This window comes from Brachycentrus maculatus, unplaced genomic scaffold (assembly GCF_059751285.1).
Source record: "Brachycentrus maculatus isolate JH-2025_06_01 unplaced genomic scaffold, ASM5975128v1 h1tg000282l, whole genome shotgun sequence".
In the NCBI taxonomy this organism is placed as follows: Eukaryota; Metazoa; Arthropoda; class Insecta; order Trichoptera; family Brachycentridae; genus Brachycentrus; species Brachycentrus maculatus.
The window spans coordinates 115,663-134,081 of NW_028281033.1; the positions used below are offsets into that span (position 1 = coordinate 115,663).

The 18,419-nt window shown below is 32.0% G+C and overlaps 1 protein-coding gene across 2 annotated transcripts in view; it reads left to right on the forward strand.

The window, feature by feature from the left end:
- The window catches only part of LOC148305175 (facilitated trehalose transporter Tret1-like), a 74,272-nt gene extending 56,703 nt beyond the window's left edge, over positions 1-17,569 (forward strand). For both annotated transcript variants that reach the window (XM_088267094.1, XM_088267093.1), the window contains exons 3-5: positions 9,785-9,889; positions 10,278-10,475; positions 16,442-17,569. In XM_088267094.1, coding sequence (XP_088123220.1) covers positions 9,785-9,889; positions 10,278-10,475; positions 16,442-17,451 — 1,313 coding nt within the window. In that variant the 3' untranslated portion in view covers positions 17,452-17,569. The remainder of the gene's footprint in view (positions 1-9,784; positions 9,890-10,277; positions 10,476-16,441) is intronic.
- The last annotated feature ends 850 nt before the right edge of the window (positions 17,570-18,419 follow it).

Sequence of the window (18,419 nt, forward strand, 5' to 3'; positions counted from 1 at the left end):
AAACTCTTTTTAAGGTTGTTTTTCAACAGATTTAAGGTACGCAGGTACACATTATCTCTTAGTCAAATACACACACACATGTGTGTGTATATGTCCGTATATATATATATATATATATATATATATATATATATATATATATATATATATATATATATATATATATATATATATATATATATATATATATATATATATATATATATATATATATATATATATATATATATATATATATAAATATATATATAAATATATATATATATATATATTTATATATATATATATATATATATATATATATATATATATATATATATATATATATATATATATATATATATATATATATATATATACAGTGGGTGGCCAAATTATTAGGGACACTTGTACTTTTTTGTAATTTTCAAGTTTAAATGAATTTTTTGGTCAAATTAATAAGTTTTAATTATTTTTTCTTATGTATTTTTGTTGCTGGTATCATTATTATTGTTTTGAAGATGTATCAATACTGTGAAATATCAAAAAAGTAAGTTTTTTTTCATTTGAATGTTGATTAGTGAAAAATGATATTGGTGTGAGCTCAGTTAATATTTTTTAAACCATTTTTCTGTAAGTTTTTTGAGTTCAAAACTATAAAAACGTAAGTGTTGTTTAATAATTTATTAGTTTTGCTAATTCAATAAGTTAATTTTAATGAATTTTTAAATAAAATTCAATTTAGTTTGAACTGAACCATAATATTCTCAATTTAAGTATGGGCAAGTCTTCAAACATATCTCCGAGAAAATATAGGGAAGTTATAACCTTACTGCTTCATTCCACATATTTCTAGAGAGAAATAGCAGCACTTACAGATGTTTCGAAGTCAGGAGTCTATCGGATTTAAAGAAAAATTGATAAAAACCTGCGTCTAGAATCAGCCCGCGTCGGAAAAAAAGGCAGAAAAAGCATCACAACTCCGCATGGTGCCCATAAAATCAGGGACATCTATTTCCAAAATCGTAAAAAGTCTGTTGATTATCTAATTGTGGTTGATTTCTGTTGATAAACGATGAAGGAATCAACGTATCCAAAAGGACAGTTCAGAGACGGTTAGTTGAAGTAAATCTAATGGGTCGACGTCCAACCAAAAAACTACGCCTGACTGAGGCATGAAGAAAAAACGACTCCTATGGGCCAAAGAACACCGGAATGTAACTGTTTCGGACAAGATTCGAATATTTATGGCTTGTATTTGTATAATTAATTAAGAAGATAAAAAATATATGTATTTTTGCAATTATGGTAATACATTACAGGTCTGCTTCTTGGACGAGTCAACATTAAAAATTTTGGTGGGAAAAACTTCATTTTTCCGACGTGGCCCAGGAGAAAAATTCCACCCAGACTGCCTTGTGGAGATGGTTAAAAATACCATGTTAGCATAATGTTGTGGTCCGTAATCTCATTTAAGGGTATGGGATGCCTCTTTATCATGGAAGGGACCATGAGGCAAAAATAGTACCAGCGAGTACTGAAAAGTCGACTCCAGCCGAGGCTCAAGAATGGTTCCCTGGCGATGAAAAGTATGTGTTAATGCATGACTCGGTATTGTGTCATAAAGCCAGGAGTGTTATCACATTCCTGGCTGAAAAAAACCTCTGTGTTTTGCCTTACCCGGGGAATTAGCTGGATATGAACCCCATTGAAAACCTTTGGGAACTAACGAAACGTGAGATTGCTAAAGAGTCATCACCACTAAGCGGCAAATGATAGAAACTCTTATCAGAGTATGGCATAATAACCCTAATCTCTGGCACAATTTAAAAATCTGCATTAAAAAGTATGCCCTTACATTTGGAGGCTGTAATCGCAGCAAAGGGTGTTATTACTAAAAATTAAGATTTTTTTGCAATTGTTGAATAATCACTTATTATGATAAAAATAAATTGGTTTTATTAAATCCATGATAATATTGTTTCTAAATTCTAAATAAAGCACCCCAATCAATAAAAAAATATTCAAAAAACCAAATTATTTCCTCATTAAATTAATTTAATAATGAAAATTACAGGAAATTCGAAGTGTCCCTAATAATATGGCCACCCACTGTATATATATATATATATATATATATATATATATATATATATATATATATATAATATATATATATATATATATACATATATATATATATATATATATATATATATATATATATATATATATATATATATATATATATATATATATATATATATATATATATATTGTATATATATATATATATATATATATATATATATATATATATATATATATATATATATATATATATATATATATATATATATATATATATATATTTATAATATAATATATAAAACCCTTATCCGCACCCCAATGGTGCATAGGGCACTGTGTCATATAAAAGCAGTGTTATCTTGATCGTTTACATATGAAGGAAAGGTGATCAGCCCTCCGCTTCAGGTACCAGTCCAGGGTAATATTGAATAAATATTACAGTGAAAAAAATCACTTATATTTATTTAACCCCCCTTCTCCATTTGAAAAATATTTAGTATGTTTAAAAAATAATTAAATAATGCCTTTTCTTCAAAGTGCACAAAGAACACTTTCTGCCCTGTAGCAGGTAAATATTAAGTAAAAAATATACCGCTTTTGCTGGGATATAGTACATTTTCTGGGCATTCCGAAAATATGCACAACTGAGAATTGATGATTTTTTATTTATGACGTTCTTGAAAGGAGTGAGCGATATGTAGTAGCTGTGGGGAATAGTGATTTATTGTTAAATGTCTCTTACATTAATTCCTTAAAAACCAAATTTTAGAGCCACATAACAGGTTCCTATTCTTAATAAATACTTTTCATTAAGTTTCACGTTTTTAATTGCGTAGTCTGCCAGACGAATGTTTAGTTACTAAGGATTAAGAAATTACAAACCATTCATATCAGTATTAAACCAATTAAAGCACCAATCAATGGCAGTGTACATATTGAAAAAAAACATACAATTATATTTTTTAGGTATGTAAATTTTGTATGAATGTATGTATTGTTCTTTTGAGATTCTCTGTTCCTGTATCTCTCACACTAAATCTTTCTTATTATTCATTTTTGAAGAAGTTTCACTTCTATCACGTGTATTTTTTTTTAACATTTTTATTATTGTAAAGATTCTCGGCCCTAAGATCTTGTCAAATTACATTGAAATTAAACAATAAAATTTGTATTTTGCATGAATTTAAAGCGGTTGATTTTTATATTTTAAATATCAAAATCACTGAATCGGTGTATAAAAAATCCATATTTTACAATTCAAAATATTCGCTCAAATACAGTCGACCTTGCGAGCAATACTAGTCCAAATAAATAACATCCGCTAAAACATGTGGCTGTAAAGAAAACCAGGCTAAATAAATTTATGTAAAAATAATATTTAAAAAAAAACATTATTTTTTTTAAATCTCAACAAAGATCGAGAAGAATATGGAAGTCCTGATATTTGCAGGGCTCACGACTGTCATAGGCTGGTTAAGTGATCACTTTACACACGTGCAACATATTCATCATTTTACCAAGATTGACAACCTAACTACTCAAATACCAACGTCATACATAAGTCTGTAAATACTCATACATCTCAACATATTGTAGATAAAGAAAAAGATGGAAGTCTGGTTATTTACACTGTAAATTTTACAAGGCTTACGACCTGTCAAAGGCTGGTTAAGGGATCACTTTACACATGTGTAACATTCACTATTCTACCCACGATTGACAACTAAACTACTCATATTTGGAAAGTCATACGAAGTAGTATATCGTAGTCATACAGGAGAAAGTGACCAAGTGCATTTTTTTACAAAAACGTGATCATTAACTATTTCATATCTTACAAGCTTAATATTGCCCTTAAAAATCCCAAAGGATTTTAAACTTGGAAGTATAATATATTGACTTGGTAAAAATGACTAACTGCATTGATGTTTATTTTCTTGCCAAGCAAAAGTGAGATGGCCCTCCTGAAAAAATTAGGTTTTGTTAGATGGTCACTTTCTCCTGTACGACTACGATATGATCAATCTCATGACGTTCCGTGATTGAGTTCACAACAGCCATCGTTGATTGGATTTAGAAAGTTTTTTATTTAGCGGAGACCCTTTAATTTATTTGTGTGCAAGATCAGTATCAAAATGTGGAGAAACCCATATTTCTGAATAAGTTATTGGACATACTCAAAATGTTTTTTATTAGATTTAAGTTTTCTACTGACCTTTCTTGGTGGAACTGCATTTTACAGAATAAAATAACTTCTATGTAGTTTTTTTCCACATAAATTTTCACTAACCAGCGACCGGGTTTTGTCGTAACTGACATCATCTGACTGGTGTAAGGCTATATAAAATTCATGTTTTATACACAAAATTATAGCCTCACACCAGTCTCATGATGTCGATTACGACGAAACTCGGTTGCTGGTCAAATTAAAAAACTATATGGTTCATTTTATTATATGTTGTTTTATTTTTAATTTACTTAACTCTCGAAATTTGACTTAACCCGGTTTCCGTCACAACCCAGAAGCCCCATTATCACGTAAAATTATACCAAAATGTGACTTTATGTGGTATTGTATCAATAACACAACAATAATTTTGGCAAAATGACATTTTGCGGCACGAGTTGAGACCGGAAAATCTATTTTTATGCCAAAAGTGGTCATTCGCAAAACTATGCGAGGTCGGTTAGTCGTTACATAATATTAGAGATGTGACTATCGGGTAACTGTTCTTATTCGGTTACTCGATTGAACACCGATTCAAACACCGTATGCAAAACGATTTAAACGTAAACATACACATATCGCTCACTCCTTTCAACAACGTCAAATATGAAAAAACTTGATTTTTCACGAGATCGTTTTTAATGTTTAAAAATAAAACAAAATGTATTAAAGACAAAGCCACTTATTGAATTTTTTACTGTGCAACAGATCTTTTTAGGTAAAACCTGAATGTTTTTTCTCCATTAGAAAAATATTTAGTATATTTAAAAAAATTATTAAACAATACCTTTTCTTCAAAATGCAAAAACAACACTTTCTGTCATGTAGCGGGTAAATATTAAGTTCAAAATATGCCTCTTTTTCTGGGATATAGTACATTTTCTGGGAATTCCGAAAACATGCGCAACTGAAAATTGTCGATTTTTGATATATGACGTTGTTGAAAGGAGTGAGCGATATCTGCCTTATTCATACATTTGTAATTTGTAATTTTTTTATAAACGTATATTTATTTCGAAGAAACTATGCCATGTTAAATTTTGAAAATAATGCGGAATGCATCGAAGCACGTGTCACAATAATGACAAAAGTGCCTCATGCACCGTTTAGCGAGGATAAGAGTGAGGAAAATAAATAATAATAATAAAACCCTTATCCGCACCCCAATGGTGCATAGGGCGCTGCGTCATATCAACGCAGTGTTATCTTGATCGTTTACATATGAAGGAAAGGTGATCAGCCCTCCGCTTCAGGTACCAGTCCAGGGTAATATTGAATAAATATTACAGTGAAAAAAATCACTTATATTTATTTAACCCCCCTTGGGAATCGAACCCGGGACCTCCAGAACGGTAGCCGAGAGTGCTGACCATTACACTACGGAGGCGGACAAAAGAGTGAGGATAGATCATCATATTTTTTTTTATTGTTATTGTGGAAACTGCTGATGAAATTTGTGTTATTGTAACGCTGGCAGTGCCAAAAGAGATATGCTAATATTTACGCGATGATTTGCCAAGGTTATCTAAATATAAGCGAACTTCATAATAAATATCTCAAAATTACTTAGTCCTGGTTCCAACTCTAATGTATGGAAGTGAAACATGGAGTTGGCAAAAGAAGGATGAAAGTAGACTGCATGCAGTCGAAATGCGATCTCTCAGGAGAATTTGGGACAAAACGATGTACAATATGATAGATGTGCGAATAGTGAAATAAGGAAGGAATGCAAAGCTGAGATAAGCATTATCGATAAAATTAAGAAAGGTGTGTTGAGATGGTTTGGACATGTAGAACGAATGAGTGAGGAAAGAACGGTAAAACAAATTTATGAGGCGAATGTTGGTGGGAAAAGAAGCAGAGGAAGACCGAGAAAAACATGGCACGATCAGGTATGCCATATACTTGAAAGTGGTCAGGTTAGGAGTCGTAACAATCGGCGGGTATGTATGAGCAGATGCATGAACGTGGAAGAGACGAAGAATGTTTGCAAGGACAGAGTGGTGTGGCGCTCTATTCTCTCTGCCTACCCCTGCGGGAAGCGGCGTGATGGTTAGTTAGTTAGTTAGTTACTTCGTACCTACTTTCAGCAATACACTGGCAACAATTACAATTAAGGCGTTATAATGGTACTTTACTCGTTACTCTGGTAACATCAGGTAGTATTTTTTGCGTATAACACCGTTTCTGTATTGAAAAAACAAGATTTTCTTCGAAAAAAAATACGGTTCGGAAAAGGAAAAAAGTTATTGAAAGGTTAATAATAATAAAACCCTTATCCGCACCCCAATGGTGCATAGGGCACTGCGTTATATCAACGCAGTGTTATCTTGATCGTTTACACATGAAGGAAAGGTGATCAGCCCTCCGCTTCAGGTACCAGTCCAGGGAAATATTGAATAAATATTACAGTGAAAACATCGCTTATATTTATTTGACCCCCCCCTGGGAATCGAACCCGGGACCTCCAGAACGGTAGCCAAGCGTGCTGACCATTACACTACGGAGGCGGACAAAGGTTAGGAGTAGAAAAAATATTTTTTCAATATACGTACAAAAATCCAATATATATTCTTTAAACAGGGGCGTGCGACTAAATGAATTATAGGTACTCATTGCGAGTAAGGCCTTAGCAGCGAATAATCAATAATCTGCATCCGTAGTGTAATGGTATAATGGTACGTTTAAATACCGTCCTGGTGGTCCCAGCTTCAATTCCCAGTTGGGGTCAAAATAATTCATAAATATTGGTGTTTTTTCACTCGTAAAATACTATATATTACCCTGGACTGGTACCTGAAGTGCAATATTGCTCAACTTACCTCCATTTAATAAATTTATATTATCCACTGACACTTCGTGATGGAATTGCATTTTCAATATATTATTAGATTAAAACCAATATTTTTAGCTTTTCAACTTCATTTTTATTTGACCAGCGACCGGGTTTCGTCATTACCGACATCATCAGACTAGTGGGAGGCTATACAAATTGTTATGTTATATATAAAACAAGGCAGGAGTTGATAACCATGATTTGATATAATTTTATTGAGAAATTAATTCAATAAAATTATATCAAATCATGGTTATCAACTCCTGCCTTGTTTTATATATAACATAACAATTTGTATACCTTCCCACCAGTCTGATGATGTCGGTAACGACGAAACCCGGTCGCTGGTCAAATAAAAATAAAGTGGAAAAGCTAAAAATATTGGTTTTACCTCCATTTAAATAACGATTATGATAAAACTGTATTTATCGTCTTCATCTTTAAGATTACCAAATTGTATCACCTTGTTACGGTATCTACGTTTTATTTAATTTAGCGATTTAAATCATATTATAAACAATTAATTTATTCTTTTGTTACGACTTTTAATCTGGTGAATGTGAACTTAAAACCTCATTAATGGCAGCACAGGTATCAGATCATCTTCGATCTCCATTTTTAAGTATTTATCAATTATAACGTTTTATAAATTATTTATATCTTTTAAATTATATGTTTAATTAAGATGAATGATATTCATTACTTGAAACTTATTCTAAATATTCAAAAGTATGTACTCGTATATCGCTCACTCCTTTCAACAACATCATTTATAAAAAATCGTAAATTTTCAGTTGTACATGTTTTCAGAATGCCCAGAAAATGTTCTATATCTATATCCCAGCAAAAGTGGCATATTTTTAACTTAATATTTACCCGCTACAGGGCAGAAAGTGTTGTTTTTGCATTTTGAAGAAAAGGTATTGTTTAATTATTTTTTTTAAATATAATAAATATTTTTCAAATGGAGAAAAAACCTTCAGATTTAACCTAAAAATATCTGTTGCATAGTAAAAAGTTCAATAAGTGGCTTGATATTTATTTTTAATGCATTTTATTCTATTTTTAAACATTAAAAACAATCTCCTGAAAAATCAAGTTTTTTTATTTATGACGTTGTTGAAAGGAGTGAGCGACATGCTATGCGAAAGCTAACCTACACAATGGAGTCTTGGTACACCAACCCTATTGTATTGGAGTGAAGCATAGTCTTGGCAAAAGAAGGATGAACGCAGTCGAAATGCCATCTCTCAGATGAATGAATTAGGTCCTTAAATTATATTGCCAATCCCCAAATCAACCAGCTGCCTGACATATCGCTCACTCCTTTCAAGAACGTCATAAATCAAAAAACTTGATTTTTCTGGAGAACGTTTTTAAAGTTTTAAAATATAATACAATGTATTAAAAATAAATGTCAAGCCACTTATTGAACTTTTTACTGAGTAACAGATCTTTTTAGGTAAAACCTGAAGGTTTTCTCTCCATTTGAAAAATATTAAGTATATTTAAAAAAATAATTAAACAATACCTTTTCTTCAAAATGTAAAAACAACACTTTCTGCCCTGTAGCGGGTAAATATTAAGTTAAAAATATGCCGCTTTTGCTGGGATATAGTACATTTTCTGGGCATTCCGAAAACATGCACAACTGAAAATTGTCGATTTTTGATTTATGACGTTCTTGAAAGGAGTGAGCGATATATGTAGTGATAAGTCATATTTTCTTATTTTGTTTTTACCTTATGTTTTTTATATTTTCTAATTTTTTTAATTTTAAATATGCTTCTTACCTTGTGTTTTCTCATTAATTTCTTTTAAATATGCTTCTTGTGCCTATTTATTATAACTGTTTATTGTTTTTATATTTTGCCATGTATTAGTATTAGTTTTGGTTATTTAAAAAAAAACTTTTTAGTTACATACTTTATTATTTGTGTTCCAGTCTTGTTAATTAATCCTTAATCCCATGTCCCAAAATGAGAAATATAATATATTACTCATCGGGAAATTATAAGTACAATGATTTATGTATGTAATATGTTTTGAAATAAATAAAATAAAATAAATAAAATGTGTTAAAAGTAAATTGTTGCTATTTTTTTCCAGCCTTTTTTATACGTAACCCATTTAAGTTCTTCACCCATTTTTTCTACATTCTTCTATCTTTTTTTTCTTAAGCATTTTTCTCATAGCTTTATTTTGAAGATTCTCCAATTTTTATTATTTCATTAATTTATTTATTTCAAAACATATTACATACATAAATCATATATACATATAATATTCCCGATGAGTAATTTCTATTTCTCATTTTGGGACATGGGATTAAGGTTAACAAGACTGGAACACAAATAATAAAGTAACAAAAAAGTTTTTTTTTAATTACCAAATCTAATACTAATACATGGCAAAATATAAAAACAATAAACAGGTATAATAAATAGGCACGAGAAGCATATTTAAAAGGAATAAATGAGAAAACATAAGGTAAGAAGCATATTTAAAATAAACTAATGAGAAAATATAACAAATGTGAAAATATAAAAAACATAAGGTAAAAACAAAATATTCAATATCCTTCACTGGCTACACTTTTTCAAATGAGTTTGATGGATATCATTGACAGTCTTCTTCTTCATCTCTTGCAGCTGGTCTCGGGGCAGTCACAGCTGGAACGATCCTCGCGTGGACATCACCCGTCCTGCCACAGATTCAGAATGCGAACTCAACTCTCGTCGTTACCCCCGAAGAAGGTATCTAATATTTTTTATTATTTATTTATTTAGACACGTACATCCGCAGTTTAATTTATATGCATAAAATTCGCGGTGTAATGGTTAACGCGTTTATCTACCGTGCTAGAGGCCCCGGGTTCGATTCCCTGGAGAGGTTCAAATAAATATTTGTGATTTTTCACTCTATTTATTTAATATTATCCTTGATCGTTCCTTCATGTAAGTAACGATCAAGTTGACACTGCGTCAATACATTGCAGTGCCCTATGCATCTTTGGGTCAGAAGGATATATTACATGAGTTATAAGTTACAAACACAAATATTGTTTTTTTATAATTTTATTTATTTGTTAAATATATACATACAAACATGAGCATGTTAATCACCCATTCCCGACTTTTGTAGGATCCTGGATCAGCTCCATCCTGGCCATCGGAGCCCTGCTGCTTGCCATTCCCGTGGGAATGCTGGCGGAAGCCGTTGGCAGGAAGGTCGCCATCCTGGCTCTCGTCATCCCATTCTTGCTCAACTGGCTGCTCATTGTGTTCGCGAGCAACGTCGGGATGCTGTACGCGGCCAGGTTCTTTGCTGGTGTTGGCACAGGTAAATACATATTATTGGATAAATACTTTCAAGAAACGTCTGAGACATTACTATGTATCATTAGAATCCTAACTGTCCAACAAACCTCCTTCCTTATGAGGTCTTAAAAACAGAGAAGTAACAGTAAAAAGTAATGAAATAATTTACAACATTTTGAGTGTGTCCAAATACTTGTTCACAAAATCTGGATTATCTCCAATTACAGGAGATAATACATCTCACCAATAGATGTCTCTAGTGAAGTTCTAGTGATTCAAGAACAAGGTTTCTAAATTGGTTTATATATATAGAACTTCCAAGAATTTGAGTAGTGTGGTTGTCAATAATGAGTAGAATTGGTGAATGTTACACGTGTGTAAAGTGATCACTTAAACCAGCCTATGACGGTCGTCAGCCCCGTAAATGCCCAGACTTCTATATTCTTCTTCATCTTTGATGAGATGTCAAAAAATAATAATGAAATAATAGCAAAATTAAACGAAGCTACAAGATAAAGGCGAAAAATTAATGACTCTTGAATTGGTGAATGTTACACGTGTATAAAGTGATCACCAAGCCTATGACGGTCGTAAGTCTTAAGCCCTGTATATGCCCAGACTTCCATACTCCACTTCATCTATGCTGAGATGGCAAAACATAATTGTGAAAATTATTCTCATTCAATGTTTCTGCAGCCAGATTATGGAATCAATTACCTCTCCTTGTAAAAAATGCACCTTCTCTAATAACTTTTAAGAAACGTCTGAGACATTACTATTTAACATTAGAATCCTTACAAACCTCCTGACTTAGTTTTTCCCTCAACCACCTTCCCTAAACTCCCTTTTTCCTATGTCTTCCTTATTATCATCAATTTGTAATTTGTGTTTTTTTATGTTCAAGTACTATCTACCCTCTTATTGCAAACAGCTATATATGGTATCAAACGTTTTGATCAATATCTCTAGTCTGTTTTTGATTGGTGGGAAGATATTGCTTTATAGCAATAAGCCCGCCAATGTTTTCCTTTCTGTAAATTAAATAAATAAATATATCGACGATCACTAATATTTTCTACATTATTATTGTTTTTATTTTTTTTGCAAAGACACCCACCAAGTCACCTTATCTCTGTTTGAATGATCCATATTATTTAAAGCTTTTAGCCTGAATAAAATACACGCTATTAAACTTAAAGTTTAATCTACTTATAAAACCATATAAATATGACATTTCAAACTACTTAGTGTATTTTGCCAGTTTAAAGAAAGGTGAAAACTTTATAGTACTGCATCGTTAGGTCAAAATTGCATATTTTCAAGTTAACATTTTTTGCCAGTTCACCCACGATATAACATATATTTTATTTATTGTTTCGGCATTAACTTTGTGGTAAGACATGTTACAATGATTAAAGAAAACACTTGTTTTATACCACTTGAGTTTTATTATAGACTACATGTTTCAGAAGTTAAACTTCCATCATTCAGGTCTGTATAATAACTATTATTATACACACCTGAATGATGGAAGTTTAACTTCTGAAACATGTAGTCTATAATAAAACTCAAGTGGTATAAAACAAGTGTTTTCTTTAATCATTATAACATATATTTTATTTATTGTTTCGGCATTAACTTTGTGGTAAGACATGTTAGAATAATTAAAGAAAACACTTCGTTTTTTACCACTTGAGTTTTATTATAGACTACATGTTTCAGAAGTTAAACTTCCATCATTCCAAATTGATTTATTACAAAAAAGTGGTGTTTATGAAATTTCGTGTGGAGATTGTGATAGAAAATATATTGGCCAAACTGCGAGAAATTTAAAGATTAGAATTAAAGAACACCATAGCGGTCTTGTTAGTAATTATTTTTCGGAATTTGCAAATCATATAATAGATACTAATCACTCATTTCACTCTCATAAATTAAAATTATTACACCTTGTTCCATATAAAGGCCAAATTATGAATTATCTTGAAAATTTAGAAATACAAAAAAACCTGAATTCTAATAATAATTTATTAAATAATATATTGTTTCAAAATTCTTCGTCATTGCTTTAAATTTTTCCTTTGTTTTCAAACTCCGTTCCTTGACTAACCCCTTCCCCTTACTTTCCCCTCTCCTTATTTATAGAAAAATTTTATATTTTATATTTTAGTTATTATACAGACCTGAATGATGGAAGTTTAACTTCTGAAACATGTAGTCTATAATAAAACTCAAGTGGTATAAAACAAGTGTTTTCTTTAATCATTATAACATATATTGACCATCACTAATATTTTCTTCAACAATTTTCATTAGCGTATTGTATAAACGTCTTTAACGATTATTTTTAATTTCATTAATTGATTCGTCAGTCAGTTTGTGGTAAAGATCTATCCATTTTTCATTTAAGTTTTTCTTCTCCTAGTCTTAAATTAAAAATAGACTATTATTAACTTAATCGGAAAAGTATATTATCTTAACATAGACAGAGAAGAATATGAAGGTCTGGTCATTTACAGGGCTTACGACCATCACAGACTTGTTTAAGTGATCACTTTACACACTTGTAACATTCACCCATGATTGACACACTGAACACTACTCAAATTCTTGAAGCTTCTAGATTTATATTGATCAAACTCGCAACACCGTATGCGTGAGTTCACAACAGCCATCTATGGTGGAATGGGGAAAGTTTTCATCAAGCAGGGACTCTTTTCATTTGTCTGAATCCTGGATTATTCACATATTTGAGAAATACTTTTTCTTGTTCGAGATTCATATGAATTTTTATATAATTTTTAATTTAAATAAAGCAATGTGGTAATCTCATAAGTAATTATTAGGGAATCAATCCTAGTTATATGTATATCGTTTCCAAGGGAATAATCAAAAAGTTGTTATCAATTCAGGGGAATATATCACAATGGGCATTTTTATCAATGATAAATATGTCAGATTCTTGGATCAACGTCAATTACTTATCTAATGTCAATAGTTGCCACATCAGTGCCATCTGTTGGCAACCAGTCAAATCTATCGTTATTATTAGCTCCAATCTATTACATCATTCTATATATTTTTATGATTTTTCTATTCCAAAATGCAACACCAAGCAATTTCAGCAAAACTTCAAATATTTGGCAATCAAACATTTCAATAAACTCCCAAAAGAAATAAAAAAATAGATGATATAAAAAACCTTAAGAAAAAAATTAAAGCTCTATACATTTAAATCTTTAAAAAAATATATAAAAAAAAACTATAAAATCTTTTATTATATAACATTAAACCACGAGTGTAAGTCCCTTTCCAAGCACAAGAGCACAGACTCTTTTATGGAGAGGCACAGCGAATCGAAATATAAAAGTTCTCCATATGTATAAATGATTCAAATGTTTTTATGTTATAAATAAAAATGTAAATATATTAAATAAATTAAAAAAAAAAAAAAATGTATGTAGTACCTGCCACACATTGTTAACAAACGTGCAATCAAAAAAATAAGGTACATCCGCTTCCATTAATTTGTAATGAGAAATAATAATAAAAATAAAACCCTTATCCGCACCCCAATGGTGCATAGGGCACTGTGTCTTATAAACGCAGTGTTATCATGATCGTTTCACTTATGAAGGAAAGGTGATCAGCCCTCCGCTTCAGGTACCAGTCCATGGTAATATTGAATAAATATTACAGTGAAAAAATCACTTATATTTATTTTTACCCCCCTTGGGAGTCGAACCCGGGACCTCCAGAACGGTAGCCGAGCGTGCTGACCATTGCACTACGGAGGCGGACAATCAAAATGAGAAATACTAAAAATACTAAAAAAAATGCACCTTCTATTTTAACCTTCAAAAAAGCTTCGCCTGAAACATCATTATCTTACCTTAGAACCCTAACTGTCCATCTCCTGCTCCCCTGACCCCTCATCTCTTCCTTAAACTTTCTACCTGATTCCCTTTTCCCATGCCTTCCTTACTCTATCGTCATTTTGTTTTTCTATTCAGGTACCCTGTTTAAATTCTTAATTTGTAATTATGCTCTCTTATGTTTCTTTGTTTTTCTTTTTTCTTATCCTTGTCTTAACCTGTTCAAGCATTATCTCCCCACTAATTTTAACAGACATCAAAAGGTACAAGCCTAGATCGTTTACACTAGTCTGTTGGTTCACACTGGTTGGTTGGAAGATATTGCTTTATAGCAATAAGCCCGCCAATGTACACACATATTGTACAAAAAGTTCAAATAAATAAATAAATACTACGATAAAAATGCTGCCTTTGCAAATGGAATGTATGAGATTGTAGCCCTACAAATGTCCGTTACGGTTGCAGTTTTCACAGAATATTGATGATGTTCAATGTACCCACTATATCATTGGTCGAAATACAATAAAAAGATTGCTACAATATGTTCCTGTTACTAACCATTATGTATGGAAGCGAAGCATGGAATTGGCAAAAGAAAGAAATATAGTAGATTGAATGCAGTAAAAATTTGATTAATTTCATAAATTGACTCGGCAGTACCTTCATGATAATATCTATCTACAACATTTTGAGTGTGTCCAAATACTTGTTCACAAAATCTGGATTATCTCCAATTACAGGAGTTATTTTCATATTATTTTTTGATATCTCATCAAAGATGAAGAAGAATATGGAAGTCTGGGCATTTACGGGGCTTACGACCGTCATAGGCTGGTTTAAGTGATCACTTTACACACGTGTAACATTCACCAATTCTACCCATTATTGACAACCACACTACTCAAATTCTTGGAAGTTCTATATATATGAACCAATTTAGAAACCTTGTTCATGAATCACTAGAACTTCACTAGAGACATCTATTGGTGAGATGTAAGGAAGCTTTTTATTAAGCAGAAATTCTTATATTAGTATGTGAGATCCGAATCCTGGATTATAATCACACACATGAGAAACGCCAGAAAATACCATTTTCATTTTTATTAGTAAGCTTATAATTTGACCAGATAATTTATTTACAACATTTTTAGTGTGTCCAAATACTTGTTCACAAGAATTTGAGTAGTGTGGTTGTCAATAATGGGTAGAATTGGTGAATGTTACACGTGTGTAAAGTGATCACTTAAACCAGCCTATGACGATCGTAAGCCCCGTAAATGCCCAGACTTCCATATTCTTCTTCATCTTTGATGAGATATCAAAAAATAATAATATCTATCCATTTTTAATAAAATTTTATCGGGTAAGTAATACCACTATTTATGAAAATCAATTGTGACGCATGTTTTGATGCATACAATATTTTTAAAATGCATCAAAACAATTGTCACAATTGATTTTAAAAAGTTATGGTATTTACCATGTAAAATATAAATTAAAATCTTAAAATTATAATCAAATTAGAAATCCATGACTTTTAGAAATATTTCAATAGAAAATAGATCATTAACATAAAAACCCTTATTTTATCGTGAATTTTTAAAAATTTCATAAACACTGAAACAAAATTAAAAATTTAAATCAAAATATTTTGTCATATTCAGGTATTACTGTAATTTAAATTTTGATGAACATCTTCCTCTCGTCCTCTCTCTCTGACCCCGATCTGCATCTTAGTGGTGCATAGGGTACTGTATGAACACTTGAGGACTACAGACAAAAGAGAAAAATGATAAATGCAGACCCAATCTATTTAAAACTCTCCTTATCATTCGTCGTTCACTTTGTGTAATACCACTTTAGTAAACATTTATTCGTGACTGCCGGTTTCGGAATAATTATTCCATCATCAGGTCATTAAAATAAAATTATTACGGTCCGACATTTGTATAAAAATAAAATAAAATACACAGAGTGAACAATTAATGATAAGGAGAGGGTTAAATTACCATACCACAAAGTTAACAATGCTTTTAATGAACAAAAAATACCAATCTATTTATTGTAATTACATTTTTTTTAAATCCCTTCATGGAGTATTTTGTATTTTCAGGTGGAATTTGCGTAACTGCCCCCATGTATATTGGAGAAATAGCAGAACCGGCCATCAGAGGCGCCCTGGGATCGTTCTTCCAACTGTTCCTGACCGTCGGCATCCTCTTCACCTATGTGGTAGGAGGGTTCACCGACTGGAGGACTCTTTCCATCATTTCGGCCATCATTCCCATCATATTTGGAATGGCATTCTTCTTTGTACCCGAGACGCCTCAGTACCTGTTGAAGAAAAACCGACTTAAGGACGCCGAACGCTCACTGACCTGGCTGCGCGGGCCCAACTATGACATCTCCCACGAGATTGAAGAAATCCAGAAGGAAGTGGACAACGCCGCTCAAAACAAAGCGTCTCTGATGGATCTGATCACCGTACAGGCCAACCGAAAGGCTCTGATCTGCAGCTTGGGTCTCATGTTCTTCCAGCAATTCAGCGGGATCAACGCCGTGATCTTTTACACCATGCCGATCTTTAAATCTGCCGGGAGCGACATGGATCCTACCATCGCTACAATCGTCGTAGGAATCGTACAGACCGTGTTTACCGTTGTTTCGTCTCTCTTGATCGACAAAGCTGGACGTAGACCTCTCCTGCTGCAGAGCTGCATCATGATGGGCGCTTGCTTGACCGCGTTGGGAGTGTACTTTAAACTGCAAAATGACGGAACAGACGTGTCTAACATCGGCTGGTTGCCATTGGCGAGCATGGTGATCTTTATAATTTGCTTCTCTCTCGGATTTGGACCTATTCCCTGGATGATGATGGGGGAACTGTTTTCGACGGAGTGCAAGGGAGTGGCTAGCGGAATTGCCGTCATGGTAAACTGGATCCTCGTATTCCTGGTGACCAAAGTTTTCCCCACCATGGTCATCACCATAGGGATGCATTACACCTTCTGGGTGTTCACATGCTTCATGGTGGTCTCTACAGTCTTCGTTTTCTTTGTTATCCCCGAAACTAAGGGCAAAACGAGCGCCCAGATTCAAGCTGAGCTCGCGGGAAGAAATTAAATGCGTCCGTTTTTATTATGCACTCAATTATCTAAATATGGTCGTATCATTTGTAGAGTACAGTAAGAGCTCATTAATTTGAACAACTTTAATTAGAAATTTTGCTTTTATCCAAAAATGAATATGCATATTTTGAAATTCTGGTCCCTCAAATGAATTTTTGAAAAAAAAATGCAAGTTTTTTTATGAGTTATGATCTTTTTTCTTGATTTGAAAAAAAAATTAGGAATTGAAAATTCTGCTTTTATTCATAGTTTTTTTTATTTTCGTAATAAAAAAATACAGCTCTTTTTTTATTATTTAATAATAATAAAACCCTTATCCGCACCCCAATGGTGCATAGGGCACTGCGTCATATAAACGCAGTGTTATCTTGATCGTTTACACATGGAGGAAAGGTGATCAGCCCTCCGCTTCAGGTACCAGTCCAGGGTAATATTGAATAAATATGACAGTGAAAAAATCACTTATATTTATTTTACCCCCCTCGGGAATCGAACCCGGGACCTCCAGAAGGGTAGGCGAGCATGCTGACCATTACACTACGGAGGCGGACTTTTTTATTATTTACTAATTTAATATTTCAATCTTTAAAAATTTAAATAAATGAGCTTTTACTGTGATATTTTTATATGTATATATATATATATATATATATATATATATATATATATATATATATATATATATATATATATATATATATGTATATATGTATGAAAGTCAAATCATAGGTATTAATGCTCACTTTTCTTATTACGTATTTTGTGGAATGTCTTATCATTTATTGTATGTTTTAAATGTAGCTTGATGTCGTCTGCATTCGTAGGATTGAATATTCTGTCTTTAGAATATGTTTAAGTGTTTTGTGTCGTCAGATGTATATATAACATTTTAGAGGATGTATGGATCACATTTTTACTTGAAGAATATTCGTAAAAAGCGTATGATTGAGTTAACAGGATGAA